Below are 18,164 nucleotides of genomic sequence, written 5' to 3'. Positions count from 1 at the left end.
AAAGACTCAGTAACTGCGTAAGCGGCCACTCAACTGGGGCCAACTAGGCAGTGGAGAAGCTGGCACCAGGCCTACGGCTTTACTTCACCCATGCCACACTGCTTTCCCACTGTCAGAGGGTGATTACACCTTCAGCCGAACGATCTTATGACCAAGCGCCGGCCAGCAGATTAACAGGCTCCTCTTAATGAGTGACTGCTGAAAGATAATTTCTGATCCCCAACCCTCCTGGCAGATTGGCCTGTGCTTTCCGACAGACCCCATACCCACTCACACCACGTCCACACAGATTCAAAGTAACTGGGAAAGTCACTTACCTTCTCCATGGTGGTCTCGCTGAGGAGAGTCGCATTCACATCCTGACAACACGGTTCATCGGTTCTGCTGGTCAGGGCCGCTGTCTTAGAGCTGCTGAGCCCACCCTCTGCCGTGGGCCTCTTGCAGTGAGGGGTGACCTTGGCCACTGGTCTGTGCCTGGACACCAGGTCTTCACTCTTCTGCTTGGGAGTAATGGGGTTCTCTGTGCTCATCACACCTGGGGTGTCCACGTGGACTTTGTATTCCAGTTTGGGTGAACTCCTCGATCCTGACAGTTCCTTTTTTCCTGAGCCACCAGCGCCACTCTTGGGGGCTCTGCCAGCTGCCTGGGAAGGAGCAGGCACCACACCTATTGGCACGCTCCCCTCCAAGTCCAGCGAGCTGCCCAGGAGTGGCACGGAGGAGGCCTTGCTGACCAGTGTTTTCTGGGGCGGTTCCTCTTGCTTGTTGCTGCCCCCGGCCTTGTGAGAGGTCATGGAGACGTGCCTGGTGCCATCCTCTGACAGAGGCCTGCTGGGACCTGTGAGGGCTTCTGGGAGTGAAATGCAGGCCCCCTCTCCATCGAACTCTTCCTCATCACTGGCATCATTAGCGTCATAGCAGCCCACCTTCCTCTGGCGGAGGAGAGGGTTCCTGAGGGCCTGTGGGCTTCCAGGGAGACTGGCTTGTCTGGCAACCGTCACCTGCTTGTGGAAGAGTCCAGAGGCCCATTGGCTTCCGAGAGCCACGAGGCTGTTGGCCCTGGCTTTTTCTGGCTCCCTGTGAGCTGGGGGTGGGGGAGACAGAAAGACGAGTCAGGTGAAACCGAGTAGCACATCTGGCCTGGTCTTATCACTTAGCCCCGTCACTACACACAAGTATTTCCACATTCACAAATGCCAGACACACAGCTTTCGGCCGCTGGATGCCACGTTTAAGTAGTATGGTGCCTTGGGATCTCTACAGGGTGGACGGGAAGCGTCCTTCTCCCTGTTTCCTCTGGCTGCCCCTGGGTAATTTAAATGGTATGCTGTTTCCAACCTGCATGATGTCTCACACATTGGCAGGTCCAACCTAAAACACTGATGCGGAGAATTCCTCTCTGGATAGATGGGACCCATGATGTGAACCACAGTGCCAGCCCTTCATCACCTGAGATCCCTGCTTCATCTGCAGCAGGGGGCTTGAGCAACAGGCCTATCAGTTTTCGGAACACGGGCTTTCCACTTCTCTAAGCTAAAGCTACCAGCTCCAGCCAAGGAGGGGAGAACGTACAGGCTGCTCTGCAATCTCTTTAGAACTTGCTGGCTCTGGCGAAAAAAGCACACGCTCATGCCTTAAAGTGTCTGTGAGAGGACACAGCGGGCTCAGCAGCAGCCCCAGAGGAGTCAGGACTGCCACGGCCCTCCTAAGAGCAGGGGACTTTCTCTCCCTTCCCTCCCTTCCTTCCTCCCTTCTCTCCATCTCTCTCTCTCTCTCTCTCTCTCTCTCTCTCTCTGTCTTTTTAATGTGGCACTGATGAACTGAACCCAGTGCCTGGAGAGTGCTAAGCAAGTGCTCTACCACTGAGCTACACCCTTCTTGTTCGGACATCAGAAACCTTGCCAGCAGAAGTCTGAGAAATCCGTATGGCTCACGTCAGATCATCACCTCATCTTGAGTAATCAGGGAGAATACAAATTAAAAACTGGCCAGGGATTAAGCTCAGTGGTTCCACTGCCTGCCTTAAAAGCGCAAGGTCCCGAGTTCGATCCCCGGTACCAACACCCCCCCAAACAAACAAACAAACAAAAAAAACCCTGGAAACTAGCTTCAGGAGAATTGAACAAAAAATAAAAACCATATGATAACATCTCTCATAAATTCTGAATCTTTCACTTACTGCCTTCTAAAAGGAATTAAGTGAGGGCCCAGTGAGGGAAGGTAGCTGGATCTGGTTGAGATTCTCTAACACGTGAGGGCCTCAGGTTGCCCACCGTGCTTTGATGCCATGAGATCCAAGACTGCACAGCTGTGAACCACACCTAACGGCAATGCAGGTTTGCCACCTCCGCACCTTGGAACACAATGGGCACCCAGCCTGTTCACTGCATAACTCGAGGGGCTTGTCATTCAGAGTGGCTGCATCTACCCACAGTAAACCCTGCTTTTGGCTGGGGTCGAAACACAACATCTACTCTGCCAGAGTTGTGGTTTCTTTCCAGTTCTCTTTTCCTACTGCAGTACCAGGAAAGCTGAACTATGGCGGCCTCCAGCAGAGAGGCGGAAACCAGCAACTGCCTTCCCTGTAGCAGGCGGTGCCCAGGACCCTCGGGGCTTCTCGCTTACTGGAGGTGCTGAGAGTCAGGCTGCTGTCCTCGGATGTGCTGCAGCCACTGCTGGGGTGATCCTCGTCCTCGGAGCCGGTCACCATAAAGTCTGACAAGGAGCCCTGGGCATCATGGGCAAAGTACGGGGAGAATTCAGAATCAGAAATAAGGGAGTCCTGTCGGAGAAGAAAATGTCAGATGTCTCCACTTTCTTGGAAGAGGTACCAGAAGCTGAGTTTGAAACACTAATCACTTCCCATCTGTCCAAGAACACTTAGTTCTAACCCATGGTCATTCAAAACAGCTTTGATGGTAAACACCCATCTCCCTTTACTTTAGGATGGTTAAATGGGCAATTAATGAATAAAAAGGTGACTGCTGCTGCCAGATCTTGTTTAGAGGTTTGGGGTGGGGTCACAGTTTTGGCAATTATCAGCGGCAGCTGCCCTTTATCAACCATCCTAGGGAAAACACTGGGGAAAGGCACAGGAAGACAGAATAAATTTCCAAGCCAAATGGCCTAGTCAACTGATGAAACAAAGGAATGGGACATTGAATCCTCTGCCCCGACCTAGCAGGGTTTAGGAATTCCAAGTTTCCTTAACTAAAGATAGCAAAAAACGTGGGCCTGCTTTATTATGGAATAATTTAAGAAGTCTTTTCGAACCACAGTTCTTTTTCTTTTTTTCCTGTTGTGCTATTCTCTTTCTGAGTGAATATTTAATAAGAGAAACACATTTGGGCATTCTCAAATTAGCATGGTTGCAGGGGGTGAAGGGAGGGCAGGGACAAGGGGAAAAAATGAGAACCAAGAGCTGTCATGTAAAGGTACAAGATCCCAATGATGAATGCAACTGTACTGCATACTTAAAATGTACCAGTAAAGTCAATGAGAGAAAAAAAATTAGCACGGCTGCTATTTCGGGCGTAAAGTGGTATAAAGGACTCTTGGGCAGCACACTTGTATGTGCTGGGCGGGCACTCACGCTTGCCTATGGGCTCAGGATCACATGGTTGAGCGGAGTTAGGTAGAGAGCAGGGTGTCTTGATTTACCTTTTTTTTTTCCTCCATTAAGTTTATTGGTACATTTAAGGCAAACAATACAGTTACATTTATCTTTGGGGTCTTCTACCTTTACATGATATATCTTGGTTCTTGTTTTTTCCCCATACCCCTGCCCTCCCTTCCCTATTTGACTTACCTTTTTGGCAAGAGAAGGACTCTTGAAGGGGGTACCTGTAGGGGGGAAATTCACCATATTGTCAAAATGATGAGCTAAAATCACAAGCAGGCTCACATACTTAACTGGAAAGGGAGGAGCCAAGCATACTAAACCAAACCTCCCTTTGCTTGAGTGGCACTGATGAGCTGGGTGTGAGGGTAGAGGTGCCCTTGGCATCCACCTGGGTACCCGACTCCATCCCATCCCACCTCCCAAGACTGCTCATGCTCCGAGCCCTGCCTCTCAAGACCTCAGAAGGAAGTAATATCTTCTGAATTTCCAAAATGTTTGATATACACACACATCAATCTCCATCTTCACAGGACTGTAATGATGAGTGGTTCAGTCTCATGTCGCCTCCTTAATTATTAGAGCAGAGCTGTGGACTAATCTGACCCATGGGGCTAACACTGTACCTGCTGTCTAGTAATGGCCCAGGGTTTTGCCAAACAGATTGTAGGATGGACAGAGGAACGCCACCCAGAAGACCATGAAAAACATTGCATAGCTACTTCAGTTTTTAGAGGAAGGATGAAAAGTACAGCATTTAGACTTTAATTTCTAGGCCATGAGCAAAAGAGATTTAGGGCATGAGGATCATGGCTTAATACAATCTTTTCTAGCTGATCAAGTGGAGATGCTGGGATTAGGAGAACACAGCTTTCAGGCAGGGCAGGTTAATGAATAGCTGAATAAAGAGCCTATTATGGCTGAGTCCACTTTAAATATATTAATTATGGATGCAAATCATCAACGTGTTTCATAGTTGCCAAAAAATCCCATGCCTTCCCTTTCCTGACAATCAGGAACTCAAATTACAGCTCCTTTTCTTCTGGGACATCAGTCAGAACGTCAGCAAAATCTCAAGCTCAGAAAAGTTAGCAGAGACTTTTAGGTTTCCATGATACAGGAAGCGTAAGATTTAAAACTCAGTGTAATATTTAAAATTCATATGAAACTCCTTTGATCTCAATCCTTGTCTAATCTTTTCTACTTAACGGGAAAATCACGACTTTAGCTGCCTCCATTCCCCTGTTTGCGTTGACACTTTTTAATTCATATAAAGAAGTCTCAGGCTTCTGGATGGATAATGCTCTCCATCTACCAAATCACTCATATTTCTGATCATTTCACTTTTTATGTATAGCATTTTAGATGAATCGTGCATAAATACATGAAATGCTCTTAGCTCACTCTTGCAAATTGTTTGAAAGTGATGTAAGAAGCATGCATGATTAGATCTCTAATGAAGTACACTAAATAACTGCAGAAATCAAAAGTAGCAACGTAGAGAAAGTATAGACTCTCTGACAGCCCCTTTCACCAACCCTGATAATTATAATGAATCCAATAAGAGTGCACCGGGAATGCCCCATGGGTGAACTTAATGAGAAACTCTACTGAATGCTGAATGAAAATGTGCAATTACAGTACCTAAGCCAGGAGAGGAATTGGCCTCTTTGCTGTCCTGGTAAGTGCTGCGTGCTATCACTTCATCCATTTCCTGTTCGGAAACCTGATTTTCAGCAGAAAGCACAAATTAGATGGTTGCATTTATTTATTTCCCCTTCCAGAAAAGTAGCTAAGACTAGAGTCAAAGTTGAGTGCAGATAAAGAGACAAACGACAAGATCATAGATTACAACTGTCCTCTGATGCAGGAACTCAGAACACAGAAGTTCAGTGGGGTTATAGGTAGCTTCACACAACATCCACACGAGACCAGTCTGTGGTGAAGACTTTCCTTCAAAAAGCTAGTTAGGAGGCAAAGTCTTGCAAGGGCGAAAATGTCATCTGACCTACATGGTGTTCCACAGGCGCAGCTCATGTTGTTTTGGACAGCGGACTGTCCTGGACCAACTTTTTTGCATAGTAATGCTTTATAGAAAATTGCTTTTGGTAATCCAGAATGCAATCCAGGATGTATCTGTCATGTGTCTTTACTCTGTATTAAACTCAAACAGTTCTGAGCCCTTCTTTGTCTTTCATGATACCGATACTTTGGAAGAAACCCAGACCCATCCAAACCCTCAATCAGAATCTGATAGTTTTCTAATGCTTAGAATCAGATTGTGTGTGCGTGTGTGTATGTGCATGTGTCTGTGTGTTTTTTTTTTTTTTTTTTAAAGAAAAACTACAAAAAATGGTTTCCTTGTCTGTGCATCTAGAGGCACTCAGGGTCAACATGTCTCATAACTGGCGATGCTAACTTTGATCTCTCGGTTAGGATAGGCCTTGCCAGTTTTTCCACTGGGATTTTCCGTGGTCATTAATAATAATCTGTGAGAAGACAGCTGGGGACTGCGTAAATATGCTGCAACCACAAGACACTCTCATCTCATGTTTTTACCTCACTGATCACTCCTGCCTGAATCAATCATATTATAAAAATTCTAAAACAGCAATTTGGTAACTTTTTTATTCCTTCTATATTGACCAGTATCTATATTGATTGGTAGATTCAATGAATTCTTTTCTCCTATAGAGTAATAATACTCCACATACTATTATCCTTAACTGTCATTATTCATGGAAAGATTTTTTTAAAAACCTGACCTATACTGAATATATTATCTCAAAGATAACTGGAAAACTTAGACTTTCTTTTTAATGGTGCTGTTTTAAACTTAGAATGGTAATTTTGCACTAAAATAATACTTAGCATAGATATTTGGATAAGCATAGTGATTTGCCTTAATGATAAATATTTCTATTCTGGATTCAGTATTACATTTTAACCTAACAGATAAATCATAATTCGATCTTGGCCTTCATAGGATGTAGCATCACAGGAAGTAAAATATGCACACACACACTGACACACCTCCACAAAGCAAAGAGTAATTTTGTACAAAAGAGCCAGGAAAAATATCAGCTGAAACAGTGGTTGCTATTTTCCTTGATACTAGACTTTCAATATTTGCAAGTGTTTTTCTGAGTGGGAGAACAAAAGTCCTCCTATTACTTTCTTCTACTTAACATGAGCAAGAAGCTGCTACCCTAGCAGGTCCAAATCTTAGCCTGTCTAGACCTGAAAGGTTTGAATGTCCCAGTTGGGCAGCCACTACTGCAGACATTATGAAAAACAGAAGAAAAGAAAACCCTTGCGGTATTTCTCTTGGAACCACACAAAAACTAAGGAAGCACATACACGGAGTATCAAAATGAACGATTGGCATGAAATGCTGGGGTAAGTGGGATAAAAATACATTAAACATAAATGGAATCTTGACTGGAAGAAAAATATAGTATGATGTTACAACCAAGAACACCATGTTTACCTAAGAAGAAACGTGAAATCCAGGCAAACACTGAAATTAGGTTTTGTTGGAAACATCTCCAGCACTATTACAGCAGCCCATTTTGTTGTGGCTAAAAACACGAATCACGCTGTGTTCAGGGCCTCAGACCAGCCGTCTATCGGGGCTGTGCTCTGCACTGCCCTGCCTTCCCGATGTTTGACTGTATTGGCAAATAGGTAGAGCTTCTGGGCAGAGACAAAGTGGACTTGAGCAAAGCGTGAGCCCTGTGATGCGGGGAAGGTCTTTGAAGTCACACACGCCTCGAGGCCCGTGACCGCAGACCACTGAAAACCTAGTTTTCTCTCACGCCACGGAGGGAGTGCAGGTCAGCACAGCTTACTGCACTGGTCCTGAGGCAGAAGAAGGGAGGGAGAGTAAGCAGCAGGACCCAAGTGGAGACCCCACAGGAAGGAGCTGAGAACTGCCCTAGCTGTCACTAGGAGGCAAAACGGTGTGAATACGGACGGACAGACAGAACAGACAGACAGACAGGCATCTAGTAAAGTTGAATGGGTTTTAGGGGAAAGCTGCAGGACTACAGAATGGAAAGGAGAAAAATGGTAAATAGAAAAAAAAAATAGCCGGACTTGGCTTTATATTAATGATACTTGTTAAAATATTTTTAACGCAACGCATTTCTGAGAACACATATAGATAAAACAACTTGGAGAAAAGTACTGCAGCTGCCTTCGATTCAGCCCAAGGACGGTGTGCAAACACCGTTACTGCCATCAATCCCAGATCAAGGCACGGCTTTACAGCTGCTGCACACCTATCTGTACCGGGCAGGGCCAGTGTAACATATAAACCTCAATCAAGACCTAATGTGGGGCCACCGAGACATCTCTGATGTGGCACATGGGGCACTCACAGGGCTCTTGGCACAGACTTGTTTCAGTTACATCAATAATTTATTGTATTTCCACATATTGTATGTTGGTGACATCAAATCCTAAATCTAAACTTATTTTTATTTAGATCAAAATTTGTTTTTTGTGGTACCGGGGATTGAACTCAGGACCTTGCACTTGCCAGGTAGGCACAGTGCCACCGAGCTACATCCCCGGCCCCCCTCACTTTTTTTTTTTTTGTAGATAGGGTCTTTCTATGTAGTTTGAGCTGGTCTTCAACTCACTACATAGCTCAGGCTGGCCTCAACTTTGTGGTGATCCTCTTGCCTCAGCCTCCTGAGTGGTGGGATTGCAGGTGTGGGCCATCATGCTTGGCTATATTCCTACATTCTTAAAATTAGTGCATATTGGTTTCATTCTGGCAAGTTTGGTTTTTGTTTTTGTTTTTTTCTGACACAGGATCTCACTATGTAGCCCAGGCTGGCCTCAAACTTGCCTCAGCCTCCCGAGTACTGGGATTACAGGCGTGCGTCCCCTCACCCAGCCATTCTGACAGAGCAGTACATGCCTATAACATACTTTAAACACCCCCCTCCCATTACGTCCCTTGTCCACTGAATATAAGCACAGCAGTCTGAGATCATTCGGGATACGATTCATATAATACTGCAAGTGACACAACAGGCATGGCCATGGGTAGGAGCTGAAGTGCTTAATAACATTTAAAACAAATAAGTTCAATATTTTTTGGTACTGGGGATTAAACTCGGGACCTTGTGCTTGCGAGGCAGGTGGCAGAACCACTGAGCTAAATCCCTGGCCCTCAATTTTGTTAAATATGACCTGGTCATGATATTAGTGACAAACTAGTTTAAAAATGTCGGGCTGGGGATTTAGCTCAGTGTTGCCTCTGCCTGCCTTGCAAACGCAAGGTCCTGAGTTCAATCCCTGGTACTTTAAAAAAAAATGTTTTTATATCAAGTACTCAAAACAGTAACAAAAAAATGGTCAAAATTCAAGTTGAGCTGGGCGTGGTGGCACATGCCTGTAATCCCAGCACTCGGGAGGTTGAGGCAGGAGGATCACTGTGAGCTCGAGACCACCCTGGGCTACACAGTGAGTTCCAGGTCAGTCTCAACTACATAGTGAGACCCTGTCTCAAAAAACAAAAAACAAAAAAACAAACAAAACCTTCAAGTTGAACTTACAGAAGTGTCCTGTGATTAATGCCAAAAAATTGAAAGCAACTATACAAATAGGAGTACGTGGCCAAATAGTTGAGGCCAGCAACTCTTGGATTATGATTATCCCTGAAGTTTATTGTGGATCGACAGCGTGACAATGATGCTGTCAAAAGTGAGTGGGTCCTGGAGCCTTAAGCGCAGAAGGGCCCTGGCCAGGTCAGGAGGAGGGGCCACGCTTTGGTCTGGGTCTCTTCTTCCATCATACAGTAGTAGCATCCTCACACGCTAGTAACATCATCACGAGGGGATGGGAGCTAGGTGCAAGCTACTGACTTCATGTGCAAATAAAGCACATTCCCAAATGTTTATAATTCAGGAAGTCTCTGTGATGGGGTCCTCCACTGACTTCCAGTTAAGGTCTTCTTCTGAGTAGACAGTGAGCTTTCCCGAGTCGAGATGCACCCTAGGCAACACTGCCTAGCACCTAGGGGAAGCTCGGAAAGTGTTTGGATAATAAATTTTTTGCGGGGGTACAGGGGATCGAACTCAGAATCTTGTGCTTTCAAGGCAGGTGGCGGCACCACTGAGCTAAATCCTCAGCCCTGGATAATGAATTTGATCTGGGACAAAGACCGATGGTCTGAATCACATTGACTTGAGGGAGACAAGGAAGGACAGGAGAGATGCACTGCCCTGGTGCCTGGCAGGTGCCTGCTCCCCAGCCCTGCACCTGTGCTGATTTACCCCCGAATTCCTCTGGGACTGTCCCTCCGTGGTTTATTACCAGGCTCACATGCACTGGTGGAGCCTACAGCTGAGCTAACATCACCCTTGCAGGATCTTCGCTCTGCCCTGCCGAGCAAAATTTCTAAGTAAGAAAAGGCCACTTAATGGTTCAACAGAAGACTACATGAGCATCCTCACAAGCGGGACATGGACTGAGCTACAGGGATCTGTATGTCTTGTTGGGTCCAAATCACACACGGGGTTCCTATGAGGTCGTCCACATGAGATCAGCCAAAAGAGGACTCCTGTTTTCAGACTATTTTTAGCAGAATGAGCAAAACCAGTAACAGACAATGTGAAAGTGAGCTGAATGGGCAGGAGAATTTCAATACGTATTCATGCTGTGTAAGTAGATTTGAGAACATTTGTGTGACTAGTTAGTGGAAAAGATACTAATGTGAATTTAACAATTTAGTCTTGAGGATTCTATCAGCCAAAGAAATGGGATCCTCCACAATATTAAAAAAAATCTAATAACTTCTTTGCAGTTCATTTTAAAATGCCAGGGATTTTTCTTGCCCAACTATGATGGCAGCAAAATCTACAAAGCAACATTTGCAAATAAGTCACTGGTTTGCAAAGCTAGATTTCCTCTTATGTTTACTTAAATAGTGTGAAATAGTAATTTGATAAGATAAATATTTTTGACCCAACACAGAAATAAACAGTAAGAAAGCAACTTTTCTCGTCAAATGTGAACACACTCAACTTTTCCTTGAGAAACTACTTACTGTAGAAATACTATAGAAATGCAAAGATAGACACTAGGTTAAGTGAATTAAGTGTATTACACAAGTGTAAATTAAATTCAAAGTAGTCATCTTTCTGACCATTATAAAAACTCAGCACTTATACTATTTTAATCTTGTCATATTCTCATTTCTTACTTAGATCAAGTTTAAAATTCAAAATCTGCTTTGAAAATCACTTAAAGATGAGAGAATTTCCAACGTGAACAAACAAGAGATGGTGATTAAAAATTTTTTCTTAAACAGAACATATAGATCACAGGGCCCAACATACTCATATTCTTGAGGCAGATACTCAAAAGAGTTCAAGTGTCTTACCAGCAGACATCCAGTAGGGGTTACTCAGAATTCTGAATTCCTACTTTACACTAGAACAAATTTTATTCTTTTAAGCCCCCTGCCCCCACCCTTTTAGACTCTGGATCTTGCTGTGTAGCTCAGACTGGCCTCAAATTCCTGGGCTCAAGAGATCCTTCTGCTTCAGCCTCCCAAATAGCTGAGGCATGAGTTAAGAGTCTGGCCCACTAGACAAAAATTAAGTCACCAATAACACTGTCAACATTTTCTAAGGTGTGAAGGTGAAGACGTTCAGTTCAAAATTTTATTCCCCACATGTATCAGCTGTCGGCTGACAACGCCATCCCTGCTGGGTGACCGGTCTCCTCCTCAGACTGCAACACCGATGCTGGACACACATAGTCATGCCCTCTTCCTGAAGCGGACAGGAAGAACTACTTCACCTTGGGGTTAGGGTGGCGGCCGATGACCAGGCGGACAGGTCCCGGAGGGCACTTGCTCAAGATGGAGTGCACTTTGCTTAAAGCAGCATGTCGGACGTTGACAGAGTTCACTTCTAGGATTTGGTCTCCGCGGCTGGAGGGTGACACAACCAACATTCTGTAACAGTCAGCCTTTTTCAAAAGCTAAGGAAGCCCTTCTCCTGGGGCAGGTTTTATTATCAAGCCTTTTCTGGATGATTTAAAGAAGCAAACGACATTCTTTCCTGACAGTGTGTGAAAAAGCAACACACTCATCTATAAACATGCTGGGTTTTGAACTGGCTGTCTTTTATCTATGTCAACTGGCACTTTTAGAAGATAAAACAGTTAAAGCTGAAGGCTACTGTTTCTTCAGCACACACTATATGCCAGGCCTCTGTACAGAACAATCTAAACAATAACATTTCTAACAGGAACAAGTATTTCCTCATTATGGAGCTGGGGTCACAGGCTCAGAGAGGTCACCTGATACCATACACTGTTGAACTAACTCAAGTCTGTCTGACTTGATCGTCACGTGACAGCCTCTCGATCCTCGTCAGTCTCTTCCTTCTTCCTGCCATCTTGAAATGGTTATTGTAATATAATTTAAAGAGGAAATATCTGAAAGCTCAGAGGTCATCCAAGAATTTGTAGAAATGTTTCAAATTTGAACAAATGAGAAATTGGGGACAAGTTGCCCATTTTGACTTGAAATTATAGGGAGAGAACTCAATAGGAGAGAACAAAGGCTCTTTACACTAGGCCTGAAGAATGTCCATTTGGCAGGCTCCAGACATATGGAACCATTCAAGAAGAAACATCATCTTGAGATATCATTAAAAGAGTTATTTTTTTTCCTTGGGTTCTAAAGTACATTTTCTTTAATGTACTTTTGGATGATTTGCTAAGCTTTTTTTTCATATGGAAATTCACTCTGATGATTAACTAGGACTGTAATACAATCTATAAACAGAGTCCCCAAATGGCAACCTCAACAAATGCCACTTTGACAATTTTTCAACTGCTGAAGGACTTTGATGCTTACGGGGAAAAGGTGATACTGTTTGTACAGTGCTTGGTATGAATGATGTGGGCACATTCTTGTCAAGTTTAGGTGGGCACTGACTCACTGCACTTACTAGACGTCTCTGCTATAAACGGAACACTCATGACACGGTGTAGCTATCTGCACTGAGAAATCGGATGCTCTGGAATTTCAGACAACAGGCACCTGGACATCCCCATTCAAACAGTATGAAAGCAATGGACAAGGGCAAGAGATGATACTGAGCAAGAAAGGCCGATTCAAGGCCTGGTTTCAGACTCCTCTGTAACCAGTGATTGTGAACCACACAAACAGTCCCACTGTCTCATGTAAATTTTGTATAAATGAATACAAAAATAAAAGACTATATTGAGGTGATCAGATATCTTGCACCGTGCTTCATCAAAACTATGAAACTGAACTTCTGAGTCCAAATAAAACCAAACAGGTAGGGACGCCAACATCCAGAGTTCTGTGATTCAACCCAATTTTATTTACATGAGCTTTTGCCTCTGGAAACATTAATGCTTGTAATGCTTGTAATGCTTGTAATTTGGCTGTGTTACTGCCAAATAATTCAAAGATATAGAATTCCATAAGGGATGCAACAGAGCTGGTATGTACGTGTGTGTTCACATATTCGAGAAAGCACCGGAGCCCCATGATGTGAGGGATCCAACCAACCTCAGGTTGCTCTCCATCTTGGCCACAGATCCTGGTGCCAGGCTGTGTATGTAGATGCCTGGGGGACAGTTTTCCAAAGCCAAGCAGCAGGCACCAATGCCTAATCCAACCCTTGGCTCTGTGTGAGGCAGAATGCGAAGAAAACAGCAAAAATTACATGGTAACCAGAAGAAGAGTACATTTGAAGCTATATTTATATTCACATTGATAAGCTCATTTTGTTTTGGTCCAGATTCAGAATGTATTTCTGCTTTTCTTTCTCAACATTGCTATATTCCAGGGGCTGGGGCTGTAGCTCAGTGGTGTTGCACCCGCCTGGCAAGCACAAGGTCCTGAGTTCAATCCCCAGTAAGAAAACAACCACCCCCACCACTCACAACAAAAACACTGCTATATTCTGTTAATGAAATGAGTCCACGGCTGAATCAGGGAGTCACCATGGGCTGTGAATTATTTAGTGATTCACTCTCAGTTCTTAGTCCTCAAATGTGTTTCTGGAAATATGTAGAGTATAAGGAATGATTTTATTTCAGATGTACAACTTTTAGGCTTTTTCCACCTTTCTTTCTAGTCACTAATTTCTTGGTTGTTGACCATATTTTCACAGTGGGTGGGGAGGAAGAACAAATGATGAACAGCCATGACTTGTAGTTATTGGTATTAACTGTATTTTTATAGTTATAGTCTTTAAATTTTTGTATGAGTCCTGGAAGTTAAGCACGACCCCATGCCGCACAATGACACAGGCAGGGAGAGAGCTTGAAGATCGCTGTGCTATCAGCAAACTTCCCCTCACTTTTGTAAAATGCCTGAAACCCGTACCGTTGATCCCACCGTCCATTTACAGAATGCCATCTGTTGGTGACAGCAGATGGTTGCAAAGGAATAATTCTAAAAAAAATTCAGAAAAAATTAACCTCTGAACAGATTCCAAATTGTTATTCAAGAGAATGCAGTGGAAGAAGGGAGCAAAGAGCTCGGATCACCTTTGTTGAGTGTGACTTCCATGACGATTCTGTCCTTGGGCCCAGGGGTCTTCCGTCCCACGGAGGAGCTGCCTTCGTCAGATCCTCCTGCTGAGGTCCCCCCACTGGTGTTGAAGTTTGGAGAGCTGGATCTGCTCATGTGTGTAGGGGTCGAGCAGGGTGTGAGGCTGGGGCTCAGTAACTTTGTGCGAACCGTTAAGACAAACAGCCCGCTTCGGATTTGCTGTGAAAACAAAGAGCAGAGTGGGCTAAGTGTCCTTACAAAGTGGGAAAAAGATCTCACTAAACCCACACCAGAAAGAAACAGAGGAAGAAAAACAAGAGAGGGTAAGAGATCGATAAGAACGCTGTTACCTTAAAAGTATGAATGGCTTCTTGAAACGTCAAGCCCTTTATTGGTATTCCATTTACATCCAGGATTTCATCCCCTGGTGACCAAATAGGAGAATTACATTAACATTAAGCTTTAATTTACTGGAAGCCAACTGCTTGGTTAGTACTAGAATAAGATACCACTTGGTCCCTGATTTACTACTCCATAAAGTGACTTTTATTGTTTCAATTCACTTTCGTAAACCTAGCTGCCAGCAATGTCACAAAATGGGGCAAGTTATTAAAATGCATGTTATTGTGCAATAATTCTACATCATAATCATCAATTAAAACAACTCGGAAAAGCATTAAGATCTTACTCTAATGACTGACAAGTGCAATAGTAGTTATCCTGTGTGTAGAGACTGAACTGCAAATATCAAGTTGCAAAAGGCTTTCCTCATAGCCAGTTTAAAAGCTTAGAAACACTGGCAATGAAGCACAAACTCATAAGACATTTGAGAAGCCACTACTACATTTGTAGAAAGACCAGATTCCCGGCGAATCATCAGGGTGTATAGAAAATAGTCTTAATGATAAAGAAAAAAAACCAACTTGCTGGGATGTTATTAAGCCCTACCTCTGAAATAGTCTTGATGTCTGGTCTTACTGATGAAGGGCCAGGTTGTGCATCATTGGGCTGCTGTGCTTCTGTCTCAGAAATTACTGCTGGGCAATGCCAAGCAGTTTAGGGTAATGCCAATGGGCACACATGCTTGCTTACTGCCCACCCCTGCAACTAGCCTGTTATCTTCAACCCCAAGAGGATATAGTCAGCTCACTTTTCAAGCTGTTGATAATGTCTGCTGGGAAAATAAAAGAACTTAAAACATTCCAGTGACTTGTAAGAAACTCATTTCTGGTTTGCACTCTTGTGACACAGGCTTTTTTTTTTTAATAACAGCTCATCACCAACACTACAGAGATGCCCCAGGGAGAACAGATGACTTTGCACAATGGTGTGGTTAGGGAAAGAGACATCCTACACTCACAAAGTGCAAAGCAGCACAAGAACACACATTTTCACCTCTCACAGCCAGTCAATCCCAGGAGCACACAGTGTACTTGATGAGAGGAATCCTGTAGAGCAGTTAGCGAAAGGTAGGGGTGCCCCTATGCACTCATCAGGTGCCTTCTAATGCAACCACAGAAGTTGTAAAGTAAGTGAAATAATCTCTGCTTGAAAATCAGCTGGCATAACCAATTACTCCATTATGTTTTGGGGTTGCGCCCACACGCAGAAAGGATAGAAACATTACCATACTCATGCACACTCTTAAAATTTACGCAAGGTTTTTTTTAAAGGCATATCACGCAACAGGTTGAAAATTCATTTCAATGACTTATGTTTCTAATTAATGAACACATACGAAAAAACAATATGTAGGAGAATAAAGTGCTATTAACCTTTCCTAACTACTGATTTTTTTTCTATTTTGCTCCATTCTACCAGCCTTGCAGGATGAATTTTAATCAAGAGAGCACATGGTACATCCATTATAAAAATGCTCTGCAAGAATTTTACATTGTTCTGAAACTGGACACAAATATCACCTGTGGTTAATCCTTCCTGTAATACAGAAAATATTTTGCCCTGAAGTATTAAGCTTACTACGTCATATTGTTAGCACACAGGATCTGTGGTTACTCTGCCTAAAAAAGGGGGACTCTGATTTATTCTTTGTTGGTTTAAGAAAGTTAATCGGTATAATTTAACAGCTCCTATAGTTTGGGTTGAGTGAACTGAACAGCCATAGCATTTTTAAGGTAAATGGAAATACAGTATTTTGACTTAATCATTAACAAAAAAAAGATGTTTAAATGGGGAGGTTATGCTTTGATGAATGATATTTAAAATATATTCAGAACTTATCTGTAACTTTTCTTTATATATAATTTTAATCCAAATAAATATTTCATAATAAGTATACAGATATATAAATATATACATAAGGAGATTCACTGTTGAAAACAGCTTTATGTCTGTACATAAAAGAAGCTTTGGCCTATTCAAATTTTATTTTCTCAATCATCACGATACACCAAAGAAGGGAAAATGACTTCCAGGTCTCTGAACATCTTGTATTTAAATGAGGTAGCAGTAGTAAGGCGGGGAGAGGAACGGACCATGGGATGAGAACACTGGGTTTGAATTTCACTGTTGCTACTTATTAGGAGTGACACAAACTTCTAGTCACTCAGCACTTGTGAGTGTCAGTTTCCAGATTTGTGAAACGATCACTCCAAATGCCTACTTGACAGGTTTGTGCCACAGTTAATAATTTAAACGTATGAAAATGCTTTGTAAATATTTACAGTACTATAAAATATAAGATGTACTTAAACATTAAAAATTTTTGTTTGCCAGATATAACTTGGCACCTCAGTGTTTCTTTTATTTGCATTCAAAAGCCACTGTATACATATTCGTGTGTGGCAAAATGGTAGGTGCTACAGAGAATGAAAAAAGATGTTCATTTAGGAATTAAAATACGTGGTGGTTCATTTCAACAGCAAGATATTAAATGGCTAATAACGGCCAGGTACTGTGCCTCCACATCAGCCCTGGTGAGAGGTGAGAACAGAATGCAAAATGCTCAGGAATTTTCAAATGTGAGGCACATGATCAAGGCCTAAGCAGACAAGATAAACGTTTCTGTCCTCCGGGAAAATATAACACCACTTTGCACAGATTATCTGATTTAATCCTCACAACAGCTCTTCAAGGTAGGCGTAATGTCCCAGGGTGACAGCCAAAGAGAGTGAAGCTCGGGGTGTGTCGCCTCTCCAAGACCATGAGGAGGGATGCGGGGCACAGTCCTGGCCTAGAGGCCTCTCAGGCCCACAGCTGCTCCGCCACTTGCTTCCCATTTTATACAGGGGCAGATTCTCATGGAATCAAAGCTCAGTGTCATGGACGACCACCACGAGGTGTTCTCCTACCTTCTTTCAGTCTTCCGTCCTCTGCGGCTGACCCATTTGGGAAAATGGTCTTGACAAAAATCCCCATCTGGCCTCGGATGCAGTCTCGACCTCCGGCGATGCTAAAGCCAAGACCCTACATTCAAAGCAGATGGGAATAAGCTTGGCATTTGCAGTATTGGTGAAGGCATCCTTACGATGACAGTATTTGACTTCAGCGTCATTCTTAGTCATGAAGTTAAGGTATAAACTCAGGTTGGCGTTCACTTCCTGGTCTCCCTCTTCAGATCTACTTGTATTACAGAAGCTATGCATTACACTAAAGGAAAAACGTTTTAGGTTGAAACAGGTGCCATTGTTAATATTTGACAACCTCTGCCTTTTAAGAATGACAATTTCATGTGGATCAACTAAATAACTCTTTTTTTGGGGGGGTACCAGGGATCGAACTCAGGTCCTTGTGCTTGGGAGGCAGGCGGCAGAACCACTGAGGTAAATCCCCAGCCCACAACTAAGTAACTCTTGAGAGTCATTTTATACTACGCAGGTGCCATACCATATTTCTTTTCTTTTTTAAATTTTAGTTTTCATTTTGTATAATATCAATGTGGATATTTTGATATTTGTATATCAAATTTAACTGGGAGCATCCCCTGAAGCTATAGATTCTGAGGTTTTTTTTTTTTTTTTTTTG

The 18,164-nt window shown here is 43.3% G+C and overlaps 1 protein-coding gene across 3 annotated transcripts in view; it reads right to left on the bottom strand.

Moving 5' to 3' along the window:
- The window catches only part of Pdzd2 (PDZ domain containing 2), a 248,168-nt gene that overhangs the window by 27,645 nt on the left and 202,359 nt on the right, over positions 1-18,164 (bottom strand). For all 3 annotated transcript variants that reach the window (XM_010605415.3, XM_019204726.2, XM_033758241.1), the window contains exons 9-17: positions 17,492-17,606; positions 14,531-14,604; positions 14,177-14,399; positions 13,191-13,308; positions 11,441-11,573; positions 5,264-5,345; positions 3,809-3,843; positions 2,626-2,782; positions 318-1,084 (exon numbers count right to left, since the gene is read on the bottom strand). In XM_010605415.3, the coding sequence (XP_010603717.1) occupies positions 318-1,084; positions 2,626-2,782; positions 3,809-3,843; positions 5,264-5,345; positions 11,441-11,573; positions 13,191-13,308; positions 14,177-14,399; positions 14,531-14,604; positions 17,492-17,606 (1,704 nt within the window). The remainder of the gene's footprint in view (positions 1-317; positions 1,085-2,625; positions 2,783-3,808; positions 3,844-5,263; positions 5,346-11,440; positions 11,574-13,190; positions 13,309-14,176; positions 14,400-14,530; positions 14,605-17,491; positions 17,607-18,164) is intronic.

This window comes from Fukomys damarensis, unplaced genomic scaffold, assembly GCF_012274545.1.
Source record: "Fukomys damarensis isolate Sample0158 unplaced genomic scaffold, DMR_v1.0_HiC HiC_scaffold_1, whole genome shotgun sequence".
In the NCBI taxonomy this organism is placed as follows: Eukaryota; Metazoa; Chordata; class Mammalia; order Rodentia; family Bathyergidae; genus Fukomys; species Fukomys damarensis.
The sequence above is the reverse complement of the archived record's forward strand: the minus strand, read 5'-3'. Positions and strand labels throughout refer to the sequence as shown.